The 26,391-nt window shown below is 40.9% G+C and overlaps 1 protein-coding gene across 4 annotated transcripts in view; it reads left to right on the top strand.

Annotated features, from left to right (window-relative positions):
• grik5 (glutamate receptor, ionotropic, kainate 5) overlaps positions 1–26,391 on the top strand; it is an 85,767-nt gene that overhangs the window by 49,607 nt on the left and 9,769 nt on the right. For all 4 annotated transcript variants that reach the window (XM_044208831.1, XM_044208833.1, XM_044208832.1 and 1 more), the window contains exons 4-19: positions 1,155–1,316; positions 2,366–2,530; positions 5,198–5,295; positions 5,741–5,906; positions 11,132–11,310; positions 12,091–12,144; positions 12,912–13,070; positions 13,481–13,633; positions 14,981–15,085; positions 17,001–17,108; positions 19,183–19,386; positions 20,367–20,480; positions 21,076–21,185; positions 21,429–21,602; positions 23,172–23,337; positions 24,551–24,776. In XM_044208831.1, coding sequence (XP_044064766.1) covers positions 1,205–1,316; positions 2,366–2,530; positions 5,198–5,295; positions 5,741–5,906; positions 11,132–11,310; positions 12,091–12,144; positions 12,912–13,070; positions 13,481–13,633; positions 14,981–15,085; positions 17,001–17,108; positions 19,183–19,386; positions 20,367–20,480; positions 21,076–21,185; positions 21,429–21,602; positions 23,172–23,337; positions 24,551–24,776 — 2,293 coding nt within the window. In that variant the 5' untranslated portion in view covers positions 1,155–1,204. The remainder of the gene's footprint in view (positions 1–1,154; positions 1,317–2,365; positions 2,531–5,197; positions 5,296–5,740; positions 5,907–11,131; positions 11,311–12,090; positions 12,145–12,911; positions 13,071–13,480; positions 13,634–14,980; positions 15,086–17,000; positions 17,109–19,182; positions 19,387–20,366; positions 20,481–21,075; positions 21,186–21,428; positions 21,603–23,171; positions 23,338–24,550; positions 24,777–26,391) is intronic.

The raw sequence follows: 26,391 nt of genomic DNA, 5'->3' as shown, positions 1-26,391 counted from the left end.
GATTTTTTTGATGTGCTTTAAACATCAAGGCTAAACAAGTGTTGCAAAGGTAAGTAGGGAAAAAAGGACAAAATGAAGATCTCAAAGTGAAAAGGCTGTAAAAAAAAGGATGGGGGTGGGTGGGATGTTCGTTCAACACAGTGACCGACAATTCACATCATCTGCCTCTTTGATGTACACATAGTGTATGCACAAACACACAATGCCAACTCATTTCCAACCCCTCATGCATCTGTTAGGGTCAAAGGTGAGCCTTCTACCAATCCAGCACCCCTTACAGCTGCTAGGGTCAATTGAAGGCCATGAACTGACTCTTTCAGCTGTCTGTCAGACCTGTCTAAAACTCAGACCAGTGAACCAGACGTTTGAAACATTCCCAGGTCAGCGAACCCCACCACCATCGCCACCATCACCAACACCACCCCTCCCTCAACCTCCCTGCCTGTCTGTCACACAACACTCCTTCTCCTCTCCTCTGTCTTCATCCTTCCCCTCTCCACCTTTGTCTTGTTGTCAGTCATGTTTGTCACTCCTGGAGAGGGTTGCTGAGAAGTGGAGCTCAGCTGATCTCTCTTTGTGTGTGTTTTTGTTTGTGTTTGTGTGTCTGTGTAGAGGTGCGAGTGAAGGTTAGGTTATGGAAAACATGTAAGTGGGTAAGTGGGTACAGGTGTGTGTATAGTATATGTTTGTGTGTGTATTCAAGGCCAACTGACTTTGTACTTGTGAGTCTCTCTGTGTGTGTTTAATAAGTATTTCTAGTAAGTGATTGTGTATCAGTTTGTTTTTATGTATGTATGCGTGTGTAGATGTGTATGAGTAAATGTGCGGCGACATGTGTGGCAGTTGTTGTGTGTTGTTGCGTGTGTTGTCTTTGAACCCCTGGAGATCTCTTCAAGGCTGAGTCCTGTCACTTCTAAACGGCAGACTTTCCACAGGAGACTTTTATAGAGATATGCGTACTGTATTTTATTAGACAGGCTGTATGCATGGGACTAGGCTGCCTCTGTGATATGACAGTGAACATCTTCATAGCTGAGTATAAAAGTCTATTGTATGTGCTATCAAATTACAAGTGACAATTTAAAGAGAGACATCGTGCGCCAGGTGAATGATTATGTGTCCAGTAACATGCAGCGTGTCCTCCGCTCCTGCAGGTGGTGGTACAGGCAGCCAGCAGACCATTCTCCATGAGGAGCAGTAGAAGATGCCGGCTCTGCCAGCACTGCTGCTGTCAATACACTTCCTCTCCTTCCTGCTAGTCACCATGCCACCACGCTCCCTCAGTCAGGCCCCTGTGCTCTCCTCCGTCCGCATGGGTGAGTGGCCAGCCATCCCTCCATCCCTACTACACCTGGATCAAAAAGTTTCTCAACATACTTTTCATGGTTTGTTTTTAGTCTGCTTTGGTGTCTCAAAGTGGTTTTTGCCACTTTGGTCAGTACAATAAGAGTGAGAGCAAAGCACTAATGATTTACCTGTGATTGGCAGATATAATCTTAGCAGAATTATAATGAAGTCGATATACTGTATGAATGCTGGTGTTAGAATAAGATTATCGAAAAAAGCCTTCATCAGGAGAAGGAAGAGCTGTCTGACACCTGCATTGATGTCTCTGTCCTTTTTTGGAGCAACTCTACTCTTTGATGTTTTAAATATCAGTCATCTTCTGGATTCAGGTGTAAGTATCAAACATTTGAAATGGACATTTTTTTTGTAAGATTTTTGTCTGACCAAAACAGCTCATGTACACAGAGGTTAGACAAAATAATGTACACATATCATAGACTAAAGGACTTTGAAGCAACTTAATCATTACTACAAATACTGTAACAAAACTGGGAAACATTGTGCCAAATGCCAATTAGCAGCATTTGTCAGCAACTGTATGAAAGGGGTCACAATCACAAAAGGGGGACAATCAGTATTTTGATAACTAACTAACTCCATTGAGGCCAGATCATATCATCCCCAAAAAACAGCTAGCCTGGCTCTGTCTGCTAGAGTGGAATCGATTATCTCATCTCTGCAAGAAAGTGAATAAGCGTATTTCCCAAAGTGTCAAACTATTCCTTTAATTTCTGATATTGTTTGGATTTCATACCACTTACTAATTTGAACAAAGTCAAATCCCTTCATTCCTTTGCCAGTCAGTGGTTGTGATCCCTCTGTCAGCTCCACTCTTCTTCCCAATACACATTCCCACCCACACATGAGCACAGGGGACATTAAATAATCTTCCGCCTCTACTCCTCCTCATCTCTTTTGCTTGCTCCTCACCTGTTCTTCCCCTCTCACTGTTCTCCATCTTCATACTCTGTCCTTCTCTCCTCTGCTTCACCTATCCCTTCCCTCTCTGCCTCTCTAGCGGCAATCCTGGATGACCAGTCTGTGTGTGGGCGTGGGGAGCGGCTGGCCCTGGCCCTGGCCAGGGAGAACATCAACAGCGTGATGGAGGGTCCGTCCCGAGCCCGAGTGGAGGTGGACATCTACGAGCTTCAAAAAGACTCCCAGTATGACACTACTGACACCAGTGAGTGGAGCCGATGCAAACCAAAGAAGACCAGTAGAGCAGACTCACACAACCCATCAGAGAGTGATAAAATCCACCTAAATCCATTAGAGTCCAATAGGGCATAGTGTCTAATTAGCACAGGCAAAATGTGACCACTAAAACTACCAGTACATATTATTAGTAATATGGAATAGTAATATTAATAGTGACCAGAACAGAGTAGACAAGAATAGTAGTCTACTGAATACTTCAGGTTTCATTCCAAAACACTTGCTGATATTTAATGACATTTTCTAAAAAGCTGCAATTTTTTTTGTGAGCAAAAACCTCAAATGATGACTAGAATGATAAAAGCACCACCATTTTCATGTGATTAGGAACCAGTAAGGACTTGTGCTAAATATTGTACATGTCATTAGAGACCAGTAATGGACCAGTAAGCCTGTCTCATTAAAAACAGAGGGCCAGTGCCCTCCAGTAACATGGCACTGTCGCCTGTGCAGGCCACGACAAAAACAAATCATCAAATACTAATACAGATCAGCGGTGCAGGCCAACAGAAAGCAGCACCACACCACAGAGGCCGCTATATGAAATTTGTATTGATATACAGAGTAAAAACAGAATGTTTGGAGTCTGTAAAGACAGAAGAAGAATTACTGAATCCAGTCACTGAGGAGACAAGAAGACTCCCTGCTCCTATTCTAATAGGTCACTGACCCTGCCACAAGCTACTGGCAAAATGTCTATGTGTGCTTGAGAAGGGTTGTGTACATATGTGCATGCTTGAGTTGCATGTGTGTGTGTGTCCTTGACCAATGGGCAGGAGACTCTGACAGGCTTGTTTGCTTGCAGCGTTTTTTGGTCTCTGGATCAGAGAGCTCATCATCTTACAGCTACGGCTGTCTGAGGCACGCTTGCACGCACCCAATCGCACACACATGCATACTCAGGCATTTACACATGCATGCACACATATCCCTCTGAAGACACACATGCACATTCACACATGGGCACAGTGTGGGCATATACGCTCACAAAGCCACACACACACACACACCGATAGTGGCAGGGACTAAGGAGGACTAATTGGGATGAATTACAATACCAACCAAATATACCAGCAAGAAAAGAGCTTTATGACTATCTGAATAACACAGTTAAGTCACAAGACTCATTTCTGCTGTATCTGTGAAATCATTTTTAGATGTGTTGACAGAAAACATTGTCAGTAAAAATGAATTCACTGCACATGCAAAAGATGCTGTATAAAAACAGGTATTTCTGTATGCTAAAAGATCGAGCCCCTGAGTGCACAACATGGTCAAACTTCTGTCTGTTATGGATACTGGTTAATAACAGACATTTGATTTTAAAGGAATAGTTCGATATTTTGGGAAATACGCTCATTTGTTTTCTTGCCAAGAGTTAGATGAGACGATTGATACCACTCTCATGTCTGTACGCTAAATACAAAACTACAGACTGCAGCCGGTTCAGTTTGGTTAGCTTAGCTAAGCATAGCTTCATATTTATTGTACAGACATGAGACATTGGTCTTCTTATCTAACTCCTAGCAAGAAAGTGAATAAGCGGATTTCCCAAACTATTCCTTTAAGCATTTCCTAGTTTCTTTTAATTGTCTTGTCAATTACTCAAGTACAGTATAAGACAGACAATGGAGATAACCTGTCCTGTTACTTTTAGCCATTCATGTACCTACTCAACATGGTGGAGACATTTCAAATATGTGCAAAAGAACAAACTTGTGGCGTTTTGATAAAAAACCTTTATTAGTTACATGGCTTGTTTATGAAACTATTAAAAAAATGATGGATTTTGACCTTAGCTGATCTTTGTTAGGGTTTAAATTGAGAGACAATATCTTAGCCTGACCTTTTTATGCATTCATTCAGGGGTGTGTCCTGATTGGGTAATTGGGACATAAGGTGGGAGATAATGAGTGTCATTCAGAAATTTCACAAGCTAACAGAAAACTCCAGAAAACAATAAATGAAAAGATAAAGGTAAACATGGTAATTGCCTCAAATGAAAAACATATTATACAATCAATTTCTTCATGTAGCCCTGGGTATATGAATATAGTGGAGACATTTGTTGTCATTTGGGGGTTTTGAACAGTGAAATCTATTCTTGTATACTGAATCATTGAAATAGCATTTCCTTGAGCCATTCCTGAGCAAAGTAGTTATTGTAATAGACAAATATGTAAAACTGTTTCACCCACATTAATGTCCCCCTGAAAAAAGGGGAATCATGCAAACTGGCATTTGTTAATTGAAGACTGACCAATCTGTTAGTATTATTCTGATGTCAGAGCTATAATTATAGCAAAATGTCTTAAAAATCATTCAAATTTCAAAGCGACTATCTAAACAGTGAATAATAGCAACAGGTAACCTCTGGCTTGCCCTGCTGTAGTCCTCAGAGTATTTATCTCAAAATAAATCAGGGTATAATGAGACAAATTGTGCTGCTACAATAGTATCAGTGGTTAAACTGAAATCACAATGCATCCTCTGAGTTTTTACTGCATTTTAAATTTCCACACTTTCCCCTGACTGCAGCCCCTACTGTATGCCAACTCTGTGCTACCATCAAAACGAAGTAGAGGAAAGGTGTGCGTCTGCATATTCAGTGTTTATTTTCCTCTTTTCATTCCAGTGTGTCAGATTCTACCCAAAGGCGTCGTCTCTGTGATAGGTCCCGCCTCCAGCCCCGCCTCCGGCTCTACTGTCAGTCATATATGTGGAGAGAAGGAGGTGAGTGTGGAGGATAAACACACACACACACACACACACACACAAATATGTGCAAATCTGTGTGTCTCTGTGTCATGTGTGCACACAGACATCACGGGCCTCTTTCTTTCTTACCCACATAGACGTCATGATGAATGTATCTAAAGATTTGATTTTCCTTGCCTGTTGAATTTCTTCTCATATAATTAACCATCATCTACTTCTTCCAACTGTTTTCTCCTTTCTTCCCATAGCCTTTTATCCTTAGGTCTCTGTTCTCTGCCTCTGCCATCTTTCTTATCTCTCTTTTCACCCTGTAGCCTCTCTAATGGATCTTCCTTATTCACACTTTTTTCCTGTTGAGTGTGTTTGGAGGAGAGTTAATCACGACACATTTGCTTTTCTTGCCTTCCTTAATGTTTCTCTCTCCTCTCTTCTCTTCTCCTCTTCTTTCTCCTTCTGTCAGATCCCTCATGTAAAGATTGGTCCGGAGGAAACTCCCCGCTTGCCGTACCTGCGCTTTGCCTCTGTCACTCTGTACCCTAGCAACGAGGACCTGAGCCTGGCCATAGGAGCCATCTTGCGCTCGTTCAGTTACCCCTCAGCCAGCCTGGTCTGCGCCAAGGCTGAGTGTGAGTACACATGCAACCTGTTTTATAGTTATATAGTACATCATGTGTGACTGCATGGCTGTGTTTGTATTTAGGTGGGTTGTGTTCTTGCAAGCTTAATCACCTTGTATATGTGTGTGTTTCTGTGTGTGTGCACAAATGCCTCTGTGGGAGTGTTGGCACATTCACTCTTTGGGCGGATATGACTGTTTTGCACTGTTGGACACTCATTTTGACAGTCTGGTCATAAAGTTCTGTCTGTTGTCAGAGTTCAGAACATGGCTCATGCTGCAGCCTTCCTATTTATTACTCATGCTCTCACACACTGTCTCTTATCCACCTCAGAGGGTTGTTAGGCCAAACCAATTTAATAAATATTCGAGTTTGAAATGCTTTCCAGTACTGGAAGAACTTAGGGGACATTTGATTTAACTTGCCAGGCACTCAGAGAGCTTTAACATCACAGGGGATTCTGGGCTTATTCACTAGCCCTCTTTATTTTCATTTTGAAAGACAGAGTTATTGATTTATTATGCACTTCCCTATCGAGAGTCGCAGGAATTAAAGGGCTTGGTCGGATGGTGGCTGTAGTGTTCAAACAAAGCTTTGTGAATACATGACAGAATACACTACGTGCTGTAGGAGGTGGCAAAATCCTCCACTGAATAATCGCCTGACTTTTCGTCCAGTCCTGAGTGAAACTGAGCTGGGATGAGTTGTTGTGCAGCTGTGAACTGCTCACACCAGCCAAGTAGAACCGTACAAGAACTAAAGGGCAATTACATAAAGAATAAGTGGGACCATTAAAGTCTGTGGACACTTCTCATGGCAGTGTGAAAAGGGTAGCTTTTGACAAACAAAAAGCTGTGACATTATGAAAAATGTATTCAGTCGTTGAGATGCTTTCATTATCTCTCCTGCAGTTAACCAGCCTGCGGTTTCCTGAAAAGTAAGCTGAATTCCTTGTGGACTTGTCATTTCATTGAACTAAAAGAGCTTTGAAATGGCATCAGACATCTTTTTCCAGTTTTGATCATCAGTTGAATGGATAGATAAGCCTTGTCTTTCACCGGGCTTTTCCTCTCAGAGGAATTAGAGGCTTCAGATAGCCTGATGGTTACTGTCCGGGCCAAAAGATGCAGCTTTTACTGGTAGAGAGACTGAGGGGTGCGTATGTGTAATATATTTGGCTTGAAGGTGATCTATACAAGGTTATCACACTCGCAGACTCTGACCCACTTGGCTGCGCTATCTATCGCCATGGAGCTGGTTGCCATGGCTGCAGAATAGGTGCTAACTGCCACTCAACAGGCTTGTTCCACACTCTGAACGACTACGTGGGTGTGTGTGGCATGGTGTGTGTGTGTGTTTGATGTATTTTTTCACTTTGTCTGTACATGTTCGTGTGTTTGAGTGCCAGTTTATGCATGCGTGTGTGTATGTGTGTATTGTTGCCCCTGAGTGTACTGTCTGTCTATACATGTGTGAGTGGGTTTGGGGGTACTTGTATAATTGTGTGTCTGTGTGTGCGGCTCTGCTGTGGCGCTGCAGAGGTTCAACATCAGACAATGTTTACCACCAGTCCACTTGTTTTATTCATCTTGTTTACCCCAGTGTAGAGTGGTGTGTTCAAGTGAAGTAGACATTCTCTCTTTTTTGTCAGTGAGGCGAGTAATGTGTGAAGTCACACATTTCATTGACACCCACCATGCACGCATCCTAATTAAATAACGTATTTAGAAACTGGTCATTTTTGCAATAGCATGTTAATGGAATTAATCTAATTTTCCCCTCTTTAGCTCGTGCAAGTAGCAGTCCATAGATATTCTGTTAAATGAGAGTGAGTGAGAGATTTTGGGTCATTTCCGACGATTCCTTCTCTCCCTATGCCTGGGTCACAACGCGCTATCTGAGCCTAATTCCATTATGCAGTTTTCATGAGATGGATGAGGTTAAGGACAGCAAGAGGGAGAGACGGAGCACAAGCAGGAGGAAATGGTGGCGGCATAAGAGCGAGATGGATAAAGACAGAGAGAGGTAACTAGAGCACAGGGCTAAGATGAGAAAGATAGAGAGGTTAGAGCTTGTGTGTGTGAGAGAAAATGTGTGAAAAAAGGAGAATGAGAGAGGGGAGGAGAGGAAGCTGTAAAGTGCATTGATTTTTCCCCCTTCTTCCTCAAACTAATTAAAGTTTTGGCCTGGTTCAGTGATTACCCCTCTGCTTACAGAGGCTTTCTCCTGCTGAAGGGCTCTGTGCGCTACCTCTCCACCCCTCCTCCTCTCCTCCTTCTCCCCTTCCCCTCCGTCCCCCAGATGCTGTGCCACCACTTATTTACATAGCTAGGGGTGCTTTACTATGGAATTACAATTAGGAAGCAGCAGGGTAGACTTTCTAGTAAAGGCTCATTCCGCGCACAATGTCAAGTGAGTCTTGACTGCCATTGGTTATACTCATTTTCGAGAGGAATTCACTTGAAGTGGATGAATTTTCTCAAGTACTGTATTCAGTCTTTCTGCTCCTCTTCCTGACCATCTTTTTTGTTTCTTCCTTGCATCTCCAGTTTTGTTATTTGATTTTAAGGTTTTCAGCTTTTTGAACTAAGACTGTCAAAAGTGTTGATACTTTCATACTTTTTCCGATACCACGTGTTTTAAACAATACGATCTCCGTTAACTATACAATCAATAGTATCGAAAGTACTACAGATCTATAATCTTTAGACGGCGTTCGGCACGCCCCCAGTTTTGAGAAGCAGACAAGAGTACCTGCACGGAAGCTAAGCAATGCACTGTTGTGGACCTAGGCAGCAACAAAACGTATTTTAGCCACCTAAAAAAATCATTATGAGTTAAATGTACACTATATTTAGAATATTTTCACCACCTTACCTTGCCGTCAGACAGAAACGGATAATGACTTTTCTAGGTGGCTGAAGTCCGTTTTGTTGCTGCCCCTCCACAGCGGTGCATTGCTTAGCTTCAGTGCTGGTACTCCTGTCTGCTTCTCCAAACTGGGGGCATGCGGACCGCCGTCTACTGTAGGTATTTATACAGGTGAAACCCACGGAGACCACTGTTCTGTGTTTACAAGTGAAGCAACATTAGAGAAAAAAAATACTAAAAGCAATAATAACGACATAAAGAATGTGTAAGCCTTCAAGGTAGGGAAAACATTTAAGAATAGTAATAATCATGTTAATTACTATTAACATTATTACACATGTGTTGGTATATATTCCTTCGTTCAGTTTCTGTACCAGCACTATGTGCAGGTTGTTAATAATAAATTTTGTGTGCCTAGGACTTTTTTCTTTTTGTCTTGGTATCGAGTATCGTTTTTTTATACTAGTATTATAAGTTTAAAATTCTGATATCGTGACAACCTTATTTTGAACACATACTATTTTACTCACAGTACATACATTACTGAAGAAATGAAAAGCACTCATTGATGGATGAGACAACAGATACAAAGTGAATTACAAAGCACTCAAAGAGCGCATACCTCTGCCAAGGCTTCACAACCCTCTAAATTTATTATTCTATTAATAGAAAATGTTTAGAAATTTGTCATGCTGATGGGCTGACAGGAACCATGAATTTTGGAGGACACATGAAACGTGTCTGGGAATATTAGGGCTTAGTACAAAGATTCAGACTCACAATCACTGAGTTATGTTGACTGAGTTATATTTTGCCATGTTGCTGTAGCACCATACATGGCTAAAATGTCTTCAGATTTTGTTGTACCTTTGGGAGTTAATATGTACACTTGTTGCATTTGTACAATGCATTTAAATGCTATGGCAGTTTATGTCAAACCTTGAAAAATGTGGACATATAGGAAAATGTGTACGTATGAGCATGATTTTGTGACATCAAAGCCAGTTTGGAAGCCAGTCATGGTCCAATATGCAACTTACATAAATGTGATGTGAAAACTTGAAACCTCCAGCGCACTTACACTGAATGGATGGTAAAGCAGGAGACATCTTGTGTCTAGTAGTTAAGCTTTTGCAATGAAAAATTTTAATTAGGTAACTGAAAAGTTTGATTTTTCAAAGCAGAGCATTTTTTATGTCCTAAGGAGGACGAGATCTTCTCTTCCCAGAGCCAGCAAACCAGCTCCAGACAGCGATACTCACAACTCTCCTGCTACTATAGCTAACATCACAACAACAGCATATCTTGGCAAACTAGAGAGTAAGCTGAATGTCCGTGGGCAAGTCATTTAACGTTACCTGACATATAAATCATGGCTGGAATGGCTAGAATAGTGTTGTGTGGCCCGGTCCAAGCCACTTTATTTCCCATTTACAGAGCCAGAGTTTTTTTTTTCAGCGCACACACTGAACAGACAGCTAGCAGACCGTGAGGAGATATTCACTGAATTTGACAAAAAGACGTGTATTGGATTAGAATCGCCTACCTCACCTTTAAAGCTTTTTTGGTCTCATCCAAATATTTATATTAAGACAAATATTAGACAAAATCTGTACGAGCAACATTAAAGATATGTGAAGATCCATGCCTATGATGTGATATATAAAATCTAACGGCGGACACTCAAGCAGATAGCTTAAAAAACCTTTAATACCTATGGTCTTATCTCTTTAAAATCACACTGTGTATCTGCACCTTTGCCTTTGTCAGTGTGTCTGTAGCAGGAGTGATGAAAAAAAAATTCTAGATGGTGGAAAATCTGTCTAGGTCTACATGGATATAGTCTGAAAGATTCATGCAAAGTCAAAGAATCCAGAGGAAGAACTTTGTTTTTGTGCCTCACTGTTAGGTGTTTTGAGCAAAATGTGAAGTGTTTTATAAATGGCCACATGGCGGCGCTAACTACACGACAAACTAATCAGTTGTTCCTTGGCCCATAGCCTAACTCTTCTTCAACTAACAAAATCTGTCCAGCTCATTTTGGGATATACTGCTAAGACAAACAAACAAACACATGACACTGAATACAACTTCTTGGTGGAGGTCATAACAGATTGAAATAAGTTCTACTGAGAGAAGCAGTGAATGCATAGTGTAGACTTCATATTAAAAAATGTTTAATTTCCTAGGGATTTAGACAAAACATCGATCACGCTTTGCAAAATGACACAAATATTCAGCAATCTGAGTATAAATCAAGATTTTCACAGGTCCTGCAAAATGGGCACATTTTGGAAATATTAGTTGTGTCTACTGATACAGACACTGATATGCGGCTCGGCTCTGTTTTGGCTCTGCCTCAGGCCTGCTGAGATTGGAGGAACTGGTCCGCCGCTTTCTCATCTCTCGGGAGACGCTGTCAATCAGGATGCTGGATGACAACCTGGACCCTACGCCGCTGCTGAAGGAGATCCGTGACGACAAAGTGGCCACCATCATCATTGACGCCAATGCTTCTGTCTCCTATCTCATCCTCAAGAAGGTCAGTTCTCAAACATCAATACATTCTTCAGAGCAGCCCACACGTGCAGGATATGAAGTTACTCTTACTTACACAATGCACACAGTAATATTCTGGGATTTGTGTTTTCCTCTTTAATGTATCCATTTGGGAAATTCAGGTTACAGTCATGAAGGGCTTGCAGAGCTTACCATTTGTAAAATAACAAAACAACTCTCTCAAAGCCCCACAAGCTACACATTTGTTGTTGTAACAGAATTAATATGTATCTTTACCTTCTCTGCCCTCCAGAGCTGCATAGCGAACAATATTTATGCATGTCTGCCAGCAATAATCACTTACACTCTTAAAAAAGTATTTGACATAAGAACATCTTCTGCTGGGATGCGGTGCAGATGTTACCCAGGCTTGTTCTGATTCATAGTACGGCCTGTAATGCCGATAGCCAGCGCAGTGAGTCACAGTTTGAATGTGTATGGGATGTTTTCACTGGGCACATTGGAGCGGCTGTCCGCCCTTAGCGAAATGTCCTAGTGTTAGCCTGATGATGTAAAGCTGTGATTAACGTATGCTCCCTCTCCCCCCTCCCCTCCTCCCCCATATTCTCTCCTACTTTGTCCCCCAACTGTCTCCTTTGCTCTCTGCCTCTCAATAACTCTCCTTCTTTGCCCTCTCTCTCTCTCTCTCTCTCCCTCCATCAATCTTTCTACATCTTCCCCTACTCTCTCTTTCCACATTCTGTATCCCACCTGCCTCTTCTTTATTTTTTCATCTTCACCTCTTTTTCTCTTTGTCCTACAGGCATCTGAGCTGGGGATGACATCAGCATTTTACAAGTACATCCTCACCACCATGGTAAGAGCTCGCCAGGTCTACCCCTTCCTCTCTTCTGTCTCCTGTTCCTCCATGTTCGCTCGTTCCTCTCTCCTGCTCCTCCACTTCTGTCCCTTTATGAGCGAGCAAAAGTGGAGAAAGTATTAGATAAAGGGAGAAGAGAGAGGTGACAGAGAGAGAAAAAAGAGAGAGGAGATGAAGGATGGGGAGAGGGAAAGAGAGCGAGATGTGAGAAATGAACATACTGTACAAAGATGTGGAAGTGCAGAGGAGGATGGCAAAAAAAAACTGCAGAAAAAGGGGTTTGAGGTGAAGGTGATGACAGAAGTGATGTGCCCTTTTTCTTCTACCACCCGCCACCTTCTCTACGCTTCTGGTGTTTTCATCTGCCTCTTTGATATACTTCCCTCTCCTTCTACCATTTGAATTAATGTGTCACTTTATGCTCTGTGCCTAATTTTTATTTATTTCTCCCCTCTCCATCCTCTGTACATGATGTGCTCTTGTGCTGTAGATGCTGCATTTTGTGTGTATATTTCTGTGAAAAGCTACTGGAGTCATTTCCATCAACCATTCTTTACCCTGTATTACTGTTTTCTCCTTTTCCTAGCTGTCTATATCAGTTTTTCTCTCTCCATCAGAGATTAGATATTGTCACTCCCCGTAGCCTCTCTTTTTCTTTATCACACTATCCTTTGCACAGTATTTTTCAAGATTTGATACACTGTCACTCACCTGAATTTTCTGTCTCTCTTGCAAACACCCTCCCTGCTCCCCCTCCTTTCTAGGACTTCCCACTACTGAGACTGGATGATATAGTGGATGAGCAGTCCAACATTGTGGGTTTCTCCATGTTTAACACCACCCATCCCTTCTATTTGGAGTTCATCAGGAGCCTCAACCTCTCTTGGAGGGAGGGCTGTGACCTAACGTACCCTGGCCCTGCGGTCAGTCACATGGACACTCAAGTACTCATGCATGCGCACATTCAGGAGTAATTTTCAAAGCTTTGTTTGTATGCCATGTAACATTAAGCATCATTATTCCTCACACTGATTCATGGAGCAGTTAAAGAGATTCAGTTAGTCTTTTGCTTGTATTTAATGGGTATTGATGTATCCATCTGTGTTTCCTCCCCACTGGTTTACTCAAACCTCACATCTCTTCTCTCTCTCATCTTATTTTCCCTGCCTCCCTCCCTCTATATATGTTAACCATTCAATAATCTCTGCTTGCACCTTTCTCCTCATTGCATCTTCTCCTTTGACTCATTTTTTTCCTTGCTGTGTTTTCATCCCTCCCCCCTTTGCCTTTCTCCCCCTCCGTTTCTCTTTTGTTTCCTCTCCCCCTTCCACAGCTCTCGTCAGCGCTGATGTTTGATGCGGTACATGTGGTGGTGGGGGCGGTAAGGGAATTGAACCGCAGTCAGGAAATCGGAGTGAAGCCACTCAGCTGCACCTCACCTCAGATCTGGCAACATGGGACCAGTCTTATGAACTACCTGCGCATGGTAAACGCTTGATAAATACAATATGTCACCTGCTGATATGCATGCTCATGTACATACATCATGAGAAACATAGGTAAGATATGAGCTTTAATTTAATTTTTAATTCTTTAGATGTCCACACTGTGATATTCACATCCATTGTAGCCTCACTTCTGTGTAAAGTCTCCAAGTGTTATCATCATAGTCAAGATGTTTCTTTTTTACACTAGCAAAATACGTTGGGCCGCAATTAACAATTATTTTCATTATCATTTAAAGTGATGTTTAGTTTTTGATTAATCTATAAATAATTTTGTCAATAAAATATCAGAAACTTGTTAGAATGTTAAAAAGTGAAAATACCCATTACAATTTCCCAAAGCATATAAGGTGACATCTTCAAATTAGAGCTAAAGCAATTACTCAATTAATCTTTTAAACACTGAACAAATCGATTAATCGTATAATGAAGATCATAATCACTGCAGCCCTACATCAGATGGCCTGTCTTGTTGGACCAACAGCCCAAACTCTAACATTTTCAATTTCTAATGATATATATCAGAGAAATGCAGAAAATTTCACATTTGATTATGTACAACTGCCAAATGTTTGGCATTTTTGCTTGAAAAATGACTTTTGATACGGTTATGATAAATCAGAATTGTGGTTGATTAATTTTCTCTCGATTTACTTATTGATTAATGACTACAGTACAACTACATTCTCTATCATCCTCATCTCATGTTGCATGTAACCTCTGTCTGTTACTCTTTGTCATCTCCCATCTCTGGTCTCTCTCATCATTGACCTGTTGTCAAGGCAGCCTGAGTCCCATCTCTCATTGCCTCCACCCCACAGGCCCGACATCTGCCTTTGTTAGTCAACATCATGGTGTACTCCATCTTCAGCACCGTGCCATTCATCATAGATCTCGCTAACTGTGCCAGCACCTGGGTTTTGGAGAGGCAGAGCTGAGCTGTGAGGTGCAGTTCTGAGTCTTATTAGGGAACTGTTGACTCCTTTTGCTGCTCTATCTGAGCCTCTCGCTCAGTCACTTTCTCCTAAGTTGATCTGAAACTGATCATCCCTGTCTGGTCCAGCCTCTGACACTTCCTCTGTCTCTCTAGCACTTTCTTTCTTTTTGTCTTTCACCTTCTCTTTCCTCCTAATCACTGTAGATAGTACCTGTTTGCCTAATCATGATGGATAGTGAGAAGAAAAATGTTTGGTTTTATATAGAAGATTGCCTGTGTTTATGCCTCCATCTCTCCTCATTGTTTCTACCTACTCTCCATCATCTTTCCTTCTCCTCTTTCCCTTCCTCTCGCATACTTCCTCACCTCACTCTCTCCGTCTGCCTGCCAGGTGGAGTACGATGGTCTGACAGGGCGTGTGGAGTTCAACAGCAAAGGTCAGAGGACCAACTACACCCTGCGGATCCTGGAGAAACACCGAGGAGGCCACAAAGAGGTCAGGAGTCACCTGTTATCATGCAGCAGCCAGGTCACATCGCCCATAGGCTTTGGGTTAGTTACAGGTCACCCGTCTGATTTCACAATGCCACAGGAGGAGTTTAACACTGAGGTCATCACAGATAGTTATTTTGTGAAGTTGGTTTGATGCGTTTCACCTGACGGCACTGTAGTGTAACCTGCCATCAGACGTGGGTCATGTAGTAGCTGCAAATATGTGTTCACATTTATTTTATCTGATGGCCACTGGAATACATTAGCTGCTCATATAGTCCATCAAATGAATTTCAATTGAAATTCATCTTATATAATGCTGTATAAAATAATCATATGGTGTCTTAATGGAGTTTATTTCTGTCTTTGTCATGTAGAACTGGACTTACTTAGGCTTAATTTTGATCTGTATTGGTTTTGGTTTCTTCACTTCACTTTCTTCACATTTTCACTTGAACATAACTGGTTCAGGTCTTACACTTGAGATAGACTAAAGTGGTCATGACTACAGTGCTGATTCCTAGAACCTTCCTAGAAACTCATATGTTTTGCCACTACGATTCTAAAACAATTCAGTGTTGTTACATTGTACAAGTATACCTGTTCCTTTTTAGCAACGCCTTGCAGTTTCTTCATATTGTTATTATACATATTTACAATCAGTTGGGTTTGAGTTGCATTTAATTTGTAAGAGGAACCATGTATCATTTCTTCTAAGTTTTACACATAAATTCCTTTTCATTCATTTTCCTGAACCAGATCTCCCCTGTAAGTCTGGGTTTAGTTTTATCTTTTTTCTACTAGTTACAAGCCACAACAAATTTGTTAAGGGTTGTGGGGAACCAAAATAAAATGACAGCAGTCCCAGTCAACCAGGTGTTTAGGACCATTTTGGTGCATTATTCTGTCAATGCAGACTCCTCCAGTAAGCATTAGAAGGAAAGGTGAGGGAAGATAGAAATCAAAATGCATTTCACCTGCATTTCAAAGTCAAGATTAAATGAAGCACAAGTACACACATCACTGCAGATCCAGACTAAGGGAATTACGTTGCAGTTCATTGACTGGAGGAAACACTTTCTCTTCACCTGTACTAAAGGCCAGCTGCCTCCCATGTTAACACCAAATGCCAGCTGATAACCATACCTAAATCTAGACTTAAACTCAGTGGGAGACTTAGGTTGTGATAATTAACACTTTAACTCTGCTCACCTCTCTGCACAGCATCACCCACACTGAGGCAGGCAGTGGTGGTTCACTGAGAAAAGATCACTCTTAAATGCCAGGGCAGGATAAAGAGTGCCATAGAAAAACTGTGAGTCTGTCTGAGGAGTCATTACCTCTCCTCTGACCTATTGAAAGATGTACAGTAATATCTCCCAAAGAAATGCCTCTGCGAGCTGCGGCTCCACCCCTGCACACTGGTTGGGTCATAATCACACACTTATGTACCTAAGTGACTTTACTATCTCCATAAAATGGAAATATGTGAGCTGTTTTTTATGCAATTTAAGAAAGGTGTTAGTAAAGGAAAATACACATGGCAAAGAAACTCCTGATCAAGAATGCTTTTCATTTACTTCCATCTTGTCCCAGCTCATTGCTCTGCTTGTAAACAGCAGTGTTTTTTTTACAGTGCATAATACTGCAGGTACGTGTATGGCTCCAATGGGGGCAATGAAATCAATGTGCATATACAATACATAACAGTATGGATACCAATGCAAAGCATAAAATATTCAACGTGCAAAGGTACTCTATAAAATATACCAATACTGTTAATGCACTTACTGAATTTGCTATTGATCGTGTGTAGCCTGCCACAACAGTAAAACAGTTGCAGTGAAGTAAGAGCTTAACAGTACATTATTCATCCCACAAAAGCCATTGATTTTCTCTTGCTTTCTCTTCTCTGTTAGATTGGGATCTGGTACTCCAACAACACCCTGGCAATGAACTCTACCAGTCTGGATATTAATGTCTCAGAGACGCTGGCAAACAAGACACTCATTGTCACCACCATACTGGTAAGGTCACAGTTACCTTCTGGACCACCACGCTGGTGAGGTCAGAGTTGTTTTTGTGTTACTGCGCAGGCTGTGCCACAGCTCATGCTGTGTTGTGGTCTGTTTCTGCTAATTTTGCTGTCACTGTAGCTGTCATAGAAACTGACAGAGCACTGAGAGAGATGTGTTACTAAATTCAAACTGGCAAAATCTCTGTCAAAACACTAGAAGTTGTCTCCTTCTGGTTTCCATATGAGTAATACTATATCAGAAAATCAATAAACCCCTTCCATGATGCTGCTCCACCATCTTCAGGTTGGTCTAGATGTGTAAAATCACCTGATACAGTAAATCCTCTTCACCACATTATGCTGTAATATAACATCACACTGACAGTTCTTTCCAAAATTAAATAAGCTTTATTGGCATGAATATTGATGTTACATTATTGTCAAAGCTCCATTACATGTCAAGTCAGTTTTATTTATGCAGCCCAATACGACAAATCAGCATTTGCCTCATGGGCTTTACAATCCATATGTACATGTTACTGAATATTACATTTAAGAAACCAAATTAAAAAAGACATATAATCCTAAACAATACAAACCTTTAGAACCTAAACTAGCAAAAAATGGTAGAACAAAGGAGGAGTCTCAAGTGTTTTATCTTTCGTTGTGGCAAGCATACATATTTGGTAACCAAGAGAGCTATTTTGCAGTACATTAGATAATTTTACCTTTGTTCGTGTGGTGGGGGATTTCTGGCTAGCTTATATGCTAGCTTTGTGAAATAATTCTTCCTTTAATATATTAAGTACACTCAGTGAGGAAGTGAAGCTCTGTCTCAGTGGCTTGCAGATCACAATGAGGACACAGTCTTCTCTTGGTAGCCAGGTTTGTCTATTTCAATAGCTGTGGAAATGGTAAATGGACTGTACTTATATAGTGCCTTTCTGGTCTTTTATGACTACTGAAAGCGCTTCAACTATATCATATATATCATATAACCTTCACATTCACACACTGATGTTCAGTTCAAAGAAAGTAAATCATTCACACACACTCAAGCACCGAAGGCACAGCCCTTGGGGGCAATTTGGGATTTCGTGTCTTGCCCAAGGACACTAAAACATGTGGGGGAAGCCAGGATCGAACCGCCGACCTTCCGATTGGTGGACGACTCTAAACAATCTTCTTGGATTTTCCACCTTCTTCTGGACAGGAAATTTTATGTATTTTAAAGGAATTCTCCAGAAGTTTAGTATTGGGCTTCCTTAATGTTGGGGGACTCACAAGAGACAGATTAAAAAAAAGAATAGTCTAAATTGATTCTGCAGTAGCCAAGATATCCTGACTTTCAGTCCAAAGCATTGGTCGAACTCCAAAACAGCTGAATCCTACAATTCCCATGATGAAACTGTATATCATTTTTTTGTTAGACTCGTACCGCCTGGTTAAGTCCCATGTCTTTAAAACCCAATGCTTACAGGCTTTCCTGCATAACTGTTTTGACAGACTGAGTAGTAATCCCCATGTCAAATAAACAGATTTTGATGTGTAAAATAGGTGGAATTCTACTTTAAATACATTACATTTAATTTTAGTAGAGACTCAAAATTCTTTAGAGTTACATTTAAAAAATAGGGATGCTTACTTTACAAAATTACCAATGATACGCCAATAGCAACTTGTGCTGGTACATTAGCTATCTTAAAGGAAAAATGTGATATTTTGCAAAATATGCTTATTCACTTTTTTGCCAAGAGTTAGATGAGAAGATTGATACCACTCTCATGGCTGCACAGTAAATATGAAGCTACAGCCAGTTAGCTTAGCTTAGAACCAGGCTAGCTGTTTCACCCTGTTACCAGTCTTTGTGCAAGCTAAGCTAATCATCTCCTGGTTGTAGCTTCATATTTAACAAACAGATACAGTATGAGAGTGGTATTGATCTTCTCATCACTCTCTGCCAGAAAGTAAATAAGCATATTTCCCAAAATTTCAAACTATTCCTTTTAATCTATTTTTGACATAAGTCAGTAATCCCTCCTCAGACAGGGTATTCAAACCCGTCATGTCGCCCCCATGTTCAGGAGAACCCATATGTGATGCGCAAAGAGAACTACCAGGATTTCCAGGGCAACGACCAGTATGAGGGCTTCTGTGTCGACATGCTGAGGGAGCTGGCAGACATCTTAAAATTCTCCTTCAAGATCAAGCTGGTGGATGATGGGCTGTATGGTGCTCCAGAGCCCAACGGCTCTTGGACTGGCATGGTTGGAGAGCTAATCAACAGGGTGAGTGCTCTCCCTCTCCCTCTCTCTCTCTCTCTCTCTCTCTCTCTCTCTCTCACATACACACCAAAAACGCAGAAACATGCTCAAATGTTTTAACCAGTGTCTCTACAAACAGAAATGCATGTATGCACGCACACACCCACACACACACACACTCACACTGTAGCCCCAAACCACAACTCTGCTGTAACTTCCCATGTCTCAAATTGCCCTCAGAGGAGAATAAGACTCTTATCTAGGACAAAAGCTGAGTTGATAATTCCCCAAAAGAGAGTGGTAGCATTGCCTAAAATTGTCTGCACCATCTTTCCTTGCAGTAACCCTCCTCCATCCCAGCCTGTCCCCCTTCTTTCTCTCCCTGTCCTGGCCTAGTGTGCCTCTGACAGACACTCTGGTTGAAGCAGGCTAATGAGAGCTCCTCTTTGCTTAATTACCATACGGTATACTTCAATTACCAGACAGTGGTCCCTGTGTGGGGCCTGCCACACTGGTGCTCCCCCAGCTCTCCATGCTTTCTCTTCTCCCTGCCTTTCCCACTGCCTGATCACTCAGCTCTAATTAGCGGCCCATGTTCATCAATTAGCTTTTAATGGAAGAGATGGAGGGGAGGCAAAGCAACCAGAGACCTGTAAGGTTTTATACAGGTGGAAAGACCAGCCACCCAGTGCTTACTTGCAATTAGCCTCATTTGGATGGTGGATAATGTGTGAGTGTGTGTGCCAGAGGAAAGAGAAAGGGATAGAGTGTACGTCTGTATGTTTTTCTAAATGTATTTTCAAGTGCATAGTCAAACTTTTCATTTTTCATTCGGGAAGCCAACATTTTATACAAACAGAGCTCTCATCTACCCAGAGCAGCATCAAGTGTCTTTCTATTTTTGCACAGTTACCTGACCACTTGTCGTTTTTCTTTCTGACTCTCATCCACTACCTCTATCTTTCTCTCGCCCCCACTACTATCTATCTTTGTCAATCCTACAGAAAGCAGACCTGGCTGTGGCAGGCTTCACCATCACATCAGAGAGAGAGAAAGTAATCGACTTCTCTAAGCCTTTCATGACCCTGGGAATCAGCATCTTGTACAGAGTTCAACTGGTGAGGGTGTTATGTGGGGCTGTAGGGCGCCCACTGGGTGATACTCACTACAGATCTTGTGCTGGATTTCATTTCTTTTGTTTGCACTGCTTTTATGCTGTCAGGGTCATAAAGAAGACGACGGGCTACACTTGTTAGAAGAATCTTATGGAATCAGACTGAATATTACATAAGAGTTGATCTCATCTTTGAAGCTGAGGATTGAATTTGTGTTGTATGTTGCATGCTGCATCCACTGTGTCCACAGTGAAATTTATAGGTGCAGTTTAAATTGCTCAATAAGTCAGTGCTTTGTAACTGGGTAACAGTGGCAGTTTTACATTGCTAATGAGGTTTTGGGTCTAAGCCAAGTATGCTTCAGCAGTAGGCATTGTGAAACGGAGCGTTTATGGATTGTAGCATTAGCGTATCAAAGCACTGCAGACTTACTATCAGAGTGCAGTGAAGGACACTGCCCTCCTGTGGTGCAAAGAGGACATTCCCTGACTGCTGAGACGTGACACCTTGTTTTCTAACACACTGTACCTTCCTGTCTGTCTGTGTTTCTCCTTCTATTTACCTCTCTTTCTCCTCTTCTTCTTTCTTTCTCTACCAGGGTCGGAAGCCAGGTTACTTCTCCTTCCTCGATCCTTTCTCTCCAGCTGTCTGGCTCTTCATGCTGCTGGCCTACCTGGCTGTCAGCTGTGTTCTCTTCCTGGCTGCAAGGTCCATACATTACATCACACACTGTACTGATAGTCTGCAGCTCACATCTGTGCTCTATCGCCATTTATCTTGTTGAACACGAGTTGCCTGTCACGTAACCTTACCTTATACAACCTTCGACAGACGGTTTGACAGGGATCAAATGACTGATTGGGCGGTGACTTGAATGATATGACAGGGGCACATTACTGTACTGCAAATTCACCTTAAGGTCACTCCACTGTAAATGTGTTTCCCCACCAGGCTGAGCCCCTATGAGTGGTACAACCCTCACCCATGTCTGCGAGAGCGCAGGGACATGTTGGAGAACCAGTACACCCTGGGAAACAGCCTGTGGTTCCCTGTCGGAGGCTTCATGCAGCAGGGATCAGAGATAATGCCCAGAGCCCTGTCCACCAGATGTGTTAGTGGGGTGTGGTAAGTTACAGAATGGTTAAGTTTGTGTTGTGTTTTGGCTTATTGTTACTTCACTTGGATGCTTGACCTTCACTGTATTGAGTGATGTATGTGTTTGACACACAAAGGCTATTTTCAAATAGTAAATAATCATGTCAGACACAAATTATTATTAAAAGCAGAGTATTTTTTTTATATGTTTTCAAACATTTCTTTAAACTTCCAAACTGTCACATGTGTCAGATGTGTTAAATGTTGCTATATGATGTTATATATTTAATTTACATGTTGTCATAATAATAATATTAATATGTATGGCACAAAGTCAGAGGTTTACAAAGTGCTAAACAAAAAGAGAAACAAAGGAATGCTGAATGGTAATGCTGAAACAGTTAAGATAAAACATTAATACAATTGTGATAAAACAGTTATAAACACACAATTTCTACACATTAAAATGATAAAAGGGCTGATAGATAAAATTATATGATATCAATTAAAAAGGAGGGGGGCAGTAAATACAGATTAAGACACAAAGTCCAAGCCCTACAAATGAGTCTTCAAATAACATGTAAATATATTAACAGAATTAGGCATTTTGATAATATATGGTAAATTGTTTTGTTTGATTTTAGGGGCCATATTTGCAAAAGCTCAGTCCCCTTTAGATTCTGTTCTCAACTAATTTCTTCATTGGGAACCTTAATTTTTCCTTGAGGTTGCTCTTTTTTTTTTAGCACATCTGCTGTGTGAGATTATGACATTTACATTTTAAAGTTTAAGCACGTAGCTGACATATAGCTCATAAGTTTCAGTCCCTGAGCTCCAACATTTCAAGTAAACAATACAAAAATGCTAAGTTCTCAGAAATACTACATTAGCCTGATGATATTCCTGTGGCAACAGAGTGACTGTGAAAGAGACGTGCAGGGGGAAAAAATCGCTAAGAGCTAAGGAGATAAAGAGTAGAGGAAGACAGGAAGAGCAAATTACACTGAGTTGATCAAGATGTGGGCTAAAGTATATTATTAAGTATAGTGGGTACATGATGTTCCTCTTGAAGAAAATTTTTAGACATGGAAGAAAGTTCATAAGAGAGTCCCATCTTCGACGTGGGTGTAGAATATTATCTGTTAGTCCAGGAAACCTGAGCCCCTTTTAGGGGCTGGGCGATATGATGTGGATATACCGTGAGACAATATAAATTTGGAAATTTCAGAGATTTCGCCTTACTGTTTATACTGAGGTATCTCTCCCTTTAACATCCCTGGGTATATTAGGCCATTGTGGGCTATGTTGCAAATCAGTGAGAAGGACTGATTTATAGTAACATTGGATTTTTATATGATTTTTAATGTAATAAAATATGATTCGTCAGGTTTTTCCTTTGCTGGATTAGCCCAAAAGAAATATTCCTAATTGGTTGTTTATCTGTGAAAACTCAATTGATTTTCGAGACAATTTACTGTATCATGACATGTATCAATTTGGTGATCTAGAAATTACATATACTGTGATAAAAGATTGTATCCATCACCCATCCCTACTTACCCTATTCACTGTTTTCCTTCCTTTGTCTCCACCTCATAGGTGGGCATTCACCCTGATCATCATCTCGTCCTACACGGCCAACCTGGCAGCCTTCCTGACTGTCCAGAGGATGGAGGTTCCCATCGAGTCTCCAGACGACTTGGCTGACCAGACAAACATTGAGTATGGCACCATCCATGGAGGGAGCACCATGACCTTCTTCATGGTACGACCCACTGTAGCAGCTATGGCTCTGGTTGGCTTTGTTTGGGATTTTTGAACGGGTATTTGTGTGTGTTTGTATCTGTGTGTACATGTTAAATTGTGTTGTTTTTTATGGCAGTTGGATTCATTCTGGAATCTGGCAATTTCTTGAATTACCTTTATAGCGACAATTTTTCATAGTTTTTTGTGTGCATGTATGATTTAGTGCAGTGTTTTTGTCTTTATATCTCTGTGCCTGGAATGAGTGGTTGTCCTCATATTTGCTACTATATCACTGAGTTCCTCTCTTGTTTTTTTTATGGCTGTTTGTGTTTGTGTTAAGTGGCTGAATGCCTGTGTTTGCTTATGAGAGCGCTTCCAGCAACTGTGTTGGCATCTGTGTTTGTCATACAGTGTGTGTGTATGTGTGTGTTTTGTATTTGTGTGTAGGTGTGTTTGCATGTGGGAGTGTGTGTAGGTGAGCGTATAAAAAATATGTATTTGTTTATTTGTGTGCATGCATGGGAAGTGGCTACATGCCAAATTGTGAGTATGTGTGTGTTTTGCATTCTTATGGTGTTGGTTTCGTATTGAGGATATAAGAAAGAGTGGTTTATGTTTGCCTACATAAGCCAGTTTCAATGCTACAGTACATTACCCCACTCAATGCCTAATACACACACACACACAGACACTCACATACATACAATACACACCCGCATTATTACACACAGATGCCGCTCTCTCTACTCTTTGCCTTTCTTCTCACACACAATCCACAGATACAACATGTAATTGTACACTTTAAACACTTAATCCTGTTTTGAAGCTTGCCATATTTTGCTAAGTGCTGAACCACCTCCTGTGTGCTGAACAACCTCCATCTATATGAAAGATGATGCATCAGCTATGCCATGAGCGAATAATCTGTTGCCTTGATTCACGTCGCTTTTCCCCCCTCTGCTCTTTCTTCTCCTTTCTTCCTCTATTTGCCATTGATGTTTTACTCTGCTTGTCATTATTCACACTGGATTCTCTGTACTACGTGTACTTCTCTCCCCTGTTTATCGAGCATGCATCTCTTTTTCCATCTTCCATCTTTCATTTTTATCACCCTCCATTTGATTTCGGCTTCAAAGACAGATTATAGGACATGTTAGGAACCCCAAATGTACACATACACACATCAGTAGTCAGTGTTTAATTACCATTGCTGTGTTCCCATTCCTCTGCAGAACTCACGTTACCAGACCTACCAGCGGATGTGGAACTACATGAACTCCAAGCAGCCCAGTGTATTTGTGAAAAGCACAGAAGAGGGCATTGCCCGCGTCGTCAACTCCAAGTATGCCTTCCTTATGGAGAGCACCATGAACGAGTACTATCGCGGCCTCAATTGTAATCTCACACAGATAGGAGGCCTGCTGGACACCAAGGGCTATGGCATTGGCATGCCACTGGGTAATAACACTCATATATCACTTTTCAATCAAAATATACATTACAAAGTGCTTGTAACAGCTGATAATGTAATAACTACCAGGTAATAACTTTAATAGCTTCCAAATGTAAAACATGTAGTAAAACCTATAAATTCGATCAATTGCAGGAGGGAAATTTCATCACAACAATAAAGGAGATTCATTAGTTTTCATCTCAGTGTAATAATGTTATCTCATCATTAGTTTAACATATGTTACAGAAGTAATCATCACGTTATTAGAGATAATCATTGTGTAAGTAAACGTAATCTGGTAATTTGTTACTTTCTTTTTATTATATTTACTATTAAAGGTTAGGGTATGCGATTCTGGAGAAATCCTAAACCAGGACAAATACCATGATATAGAGCGAACAGTGACACAGCAAGTAATGCAACTAATGTTAGCTAGGTTGTGAGTTAGCAAACTGGCCCTACAGTTGCTGCTGCGAAGCTAACATCCAGAGACGACGATATTTATTACATTATGAGATGCTACTAGGATTTATATACAAGCTAAATACTGAAACAAAACATAAAAACACCAATAGACAAATAGATACTGTTTAAAATATGTTAATGAAATTATCACAAATCTTTGAAGCCTGTAAATGGGTTTTAAAAACATCAATACTGATTTAGTCAGTGCCATTTTCAGGCAAGACATTTCAAAGCCTACAAGCCCCTACAGCAAACATTCAGTGACCTTTTGTCTTTTTGCCTCAACTGACAAGATCTAAGAGCACGATCAGCCACGTTAGGGTTTTTTTTAGATGTCATGTCTTTGATTAGACCTATAATCTATCAATAAAAGCCTAAAATCAATTGGAAAATTAACCAGTCAACCAGGGCAGGGAAGCCACAAGGGATGCAACACTGACCCTTTTTTGTCCTGTTACTAAACACTGCTGCAGTATTTTGCAGGTGTTTTGCCACAGCTTGTGGATTAAGGCAAAATAATTGGGTATTGTAGTAATTAAGACAACAACATATCAAATAATGTATGGTTCTCTGAGTTCTACTTAAATATAGCACTAAAATAATTTAAGTTAAATAAATAGTTAGTTAGAAAAACATTAACCAAACAACTATATAAAACTATACAGTATATCACAAGAAAAAAGCAAGATTAGAGAAAAGTCTGAAAAATGAACATAACATAATGTAGCAGAATTTTGATTTTCTTATTTCCTCCCCTGGTAGTCATCTCCCTTTAGATTAATCTTGCAGCCCCTTGTGGGGGTTTCGACCCCTAGAGTACTTGAGCTTTGTTTACCTTCAGAAACACATCAGACATCCAACCCTGAACATCAGCAAACTCATTATATACTGTAACACAGCTTGTTTACAAATGTCATTGGGCTTTTGTTATTGTAGTAGTGGAAAACAATGACATTGCAGTGGACAAGGTGTCCAAATTATAGGACATGAAATTGTACCACATGTAGCTAAAGAGGCAGTTTTCAGCATTAAAGTTAAGAACAATTCAGTGCAGTAGGATGTAAACATGTCGTCTGTGCCTGTTATGATCAGTGGTGTCACACAGATTTACTGTAGTTAAAAATTTAAAGATGACATATATAACTAAAATTGTGT

The sequence above is a fragment of the Siniperca chuatsi genome, linkage group LG9, assembly GCF_020085105.1.
Source record: "Siniperca chuatsi isolate FFG_IHB_CAS linkage group LG9, ASM2008510v1, whole genome shotgun sequence".
Classification (NCBI taxonomy): Eukaryota; Metazoa; Chordata; class Actinopteri; order Centrarchiformes; family Sinipercidae; genus Siniperca; species Siniperca chuatsi.
This window is presented reverse-complemented; position numbering and strand designations above follow the sequence as displayed.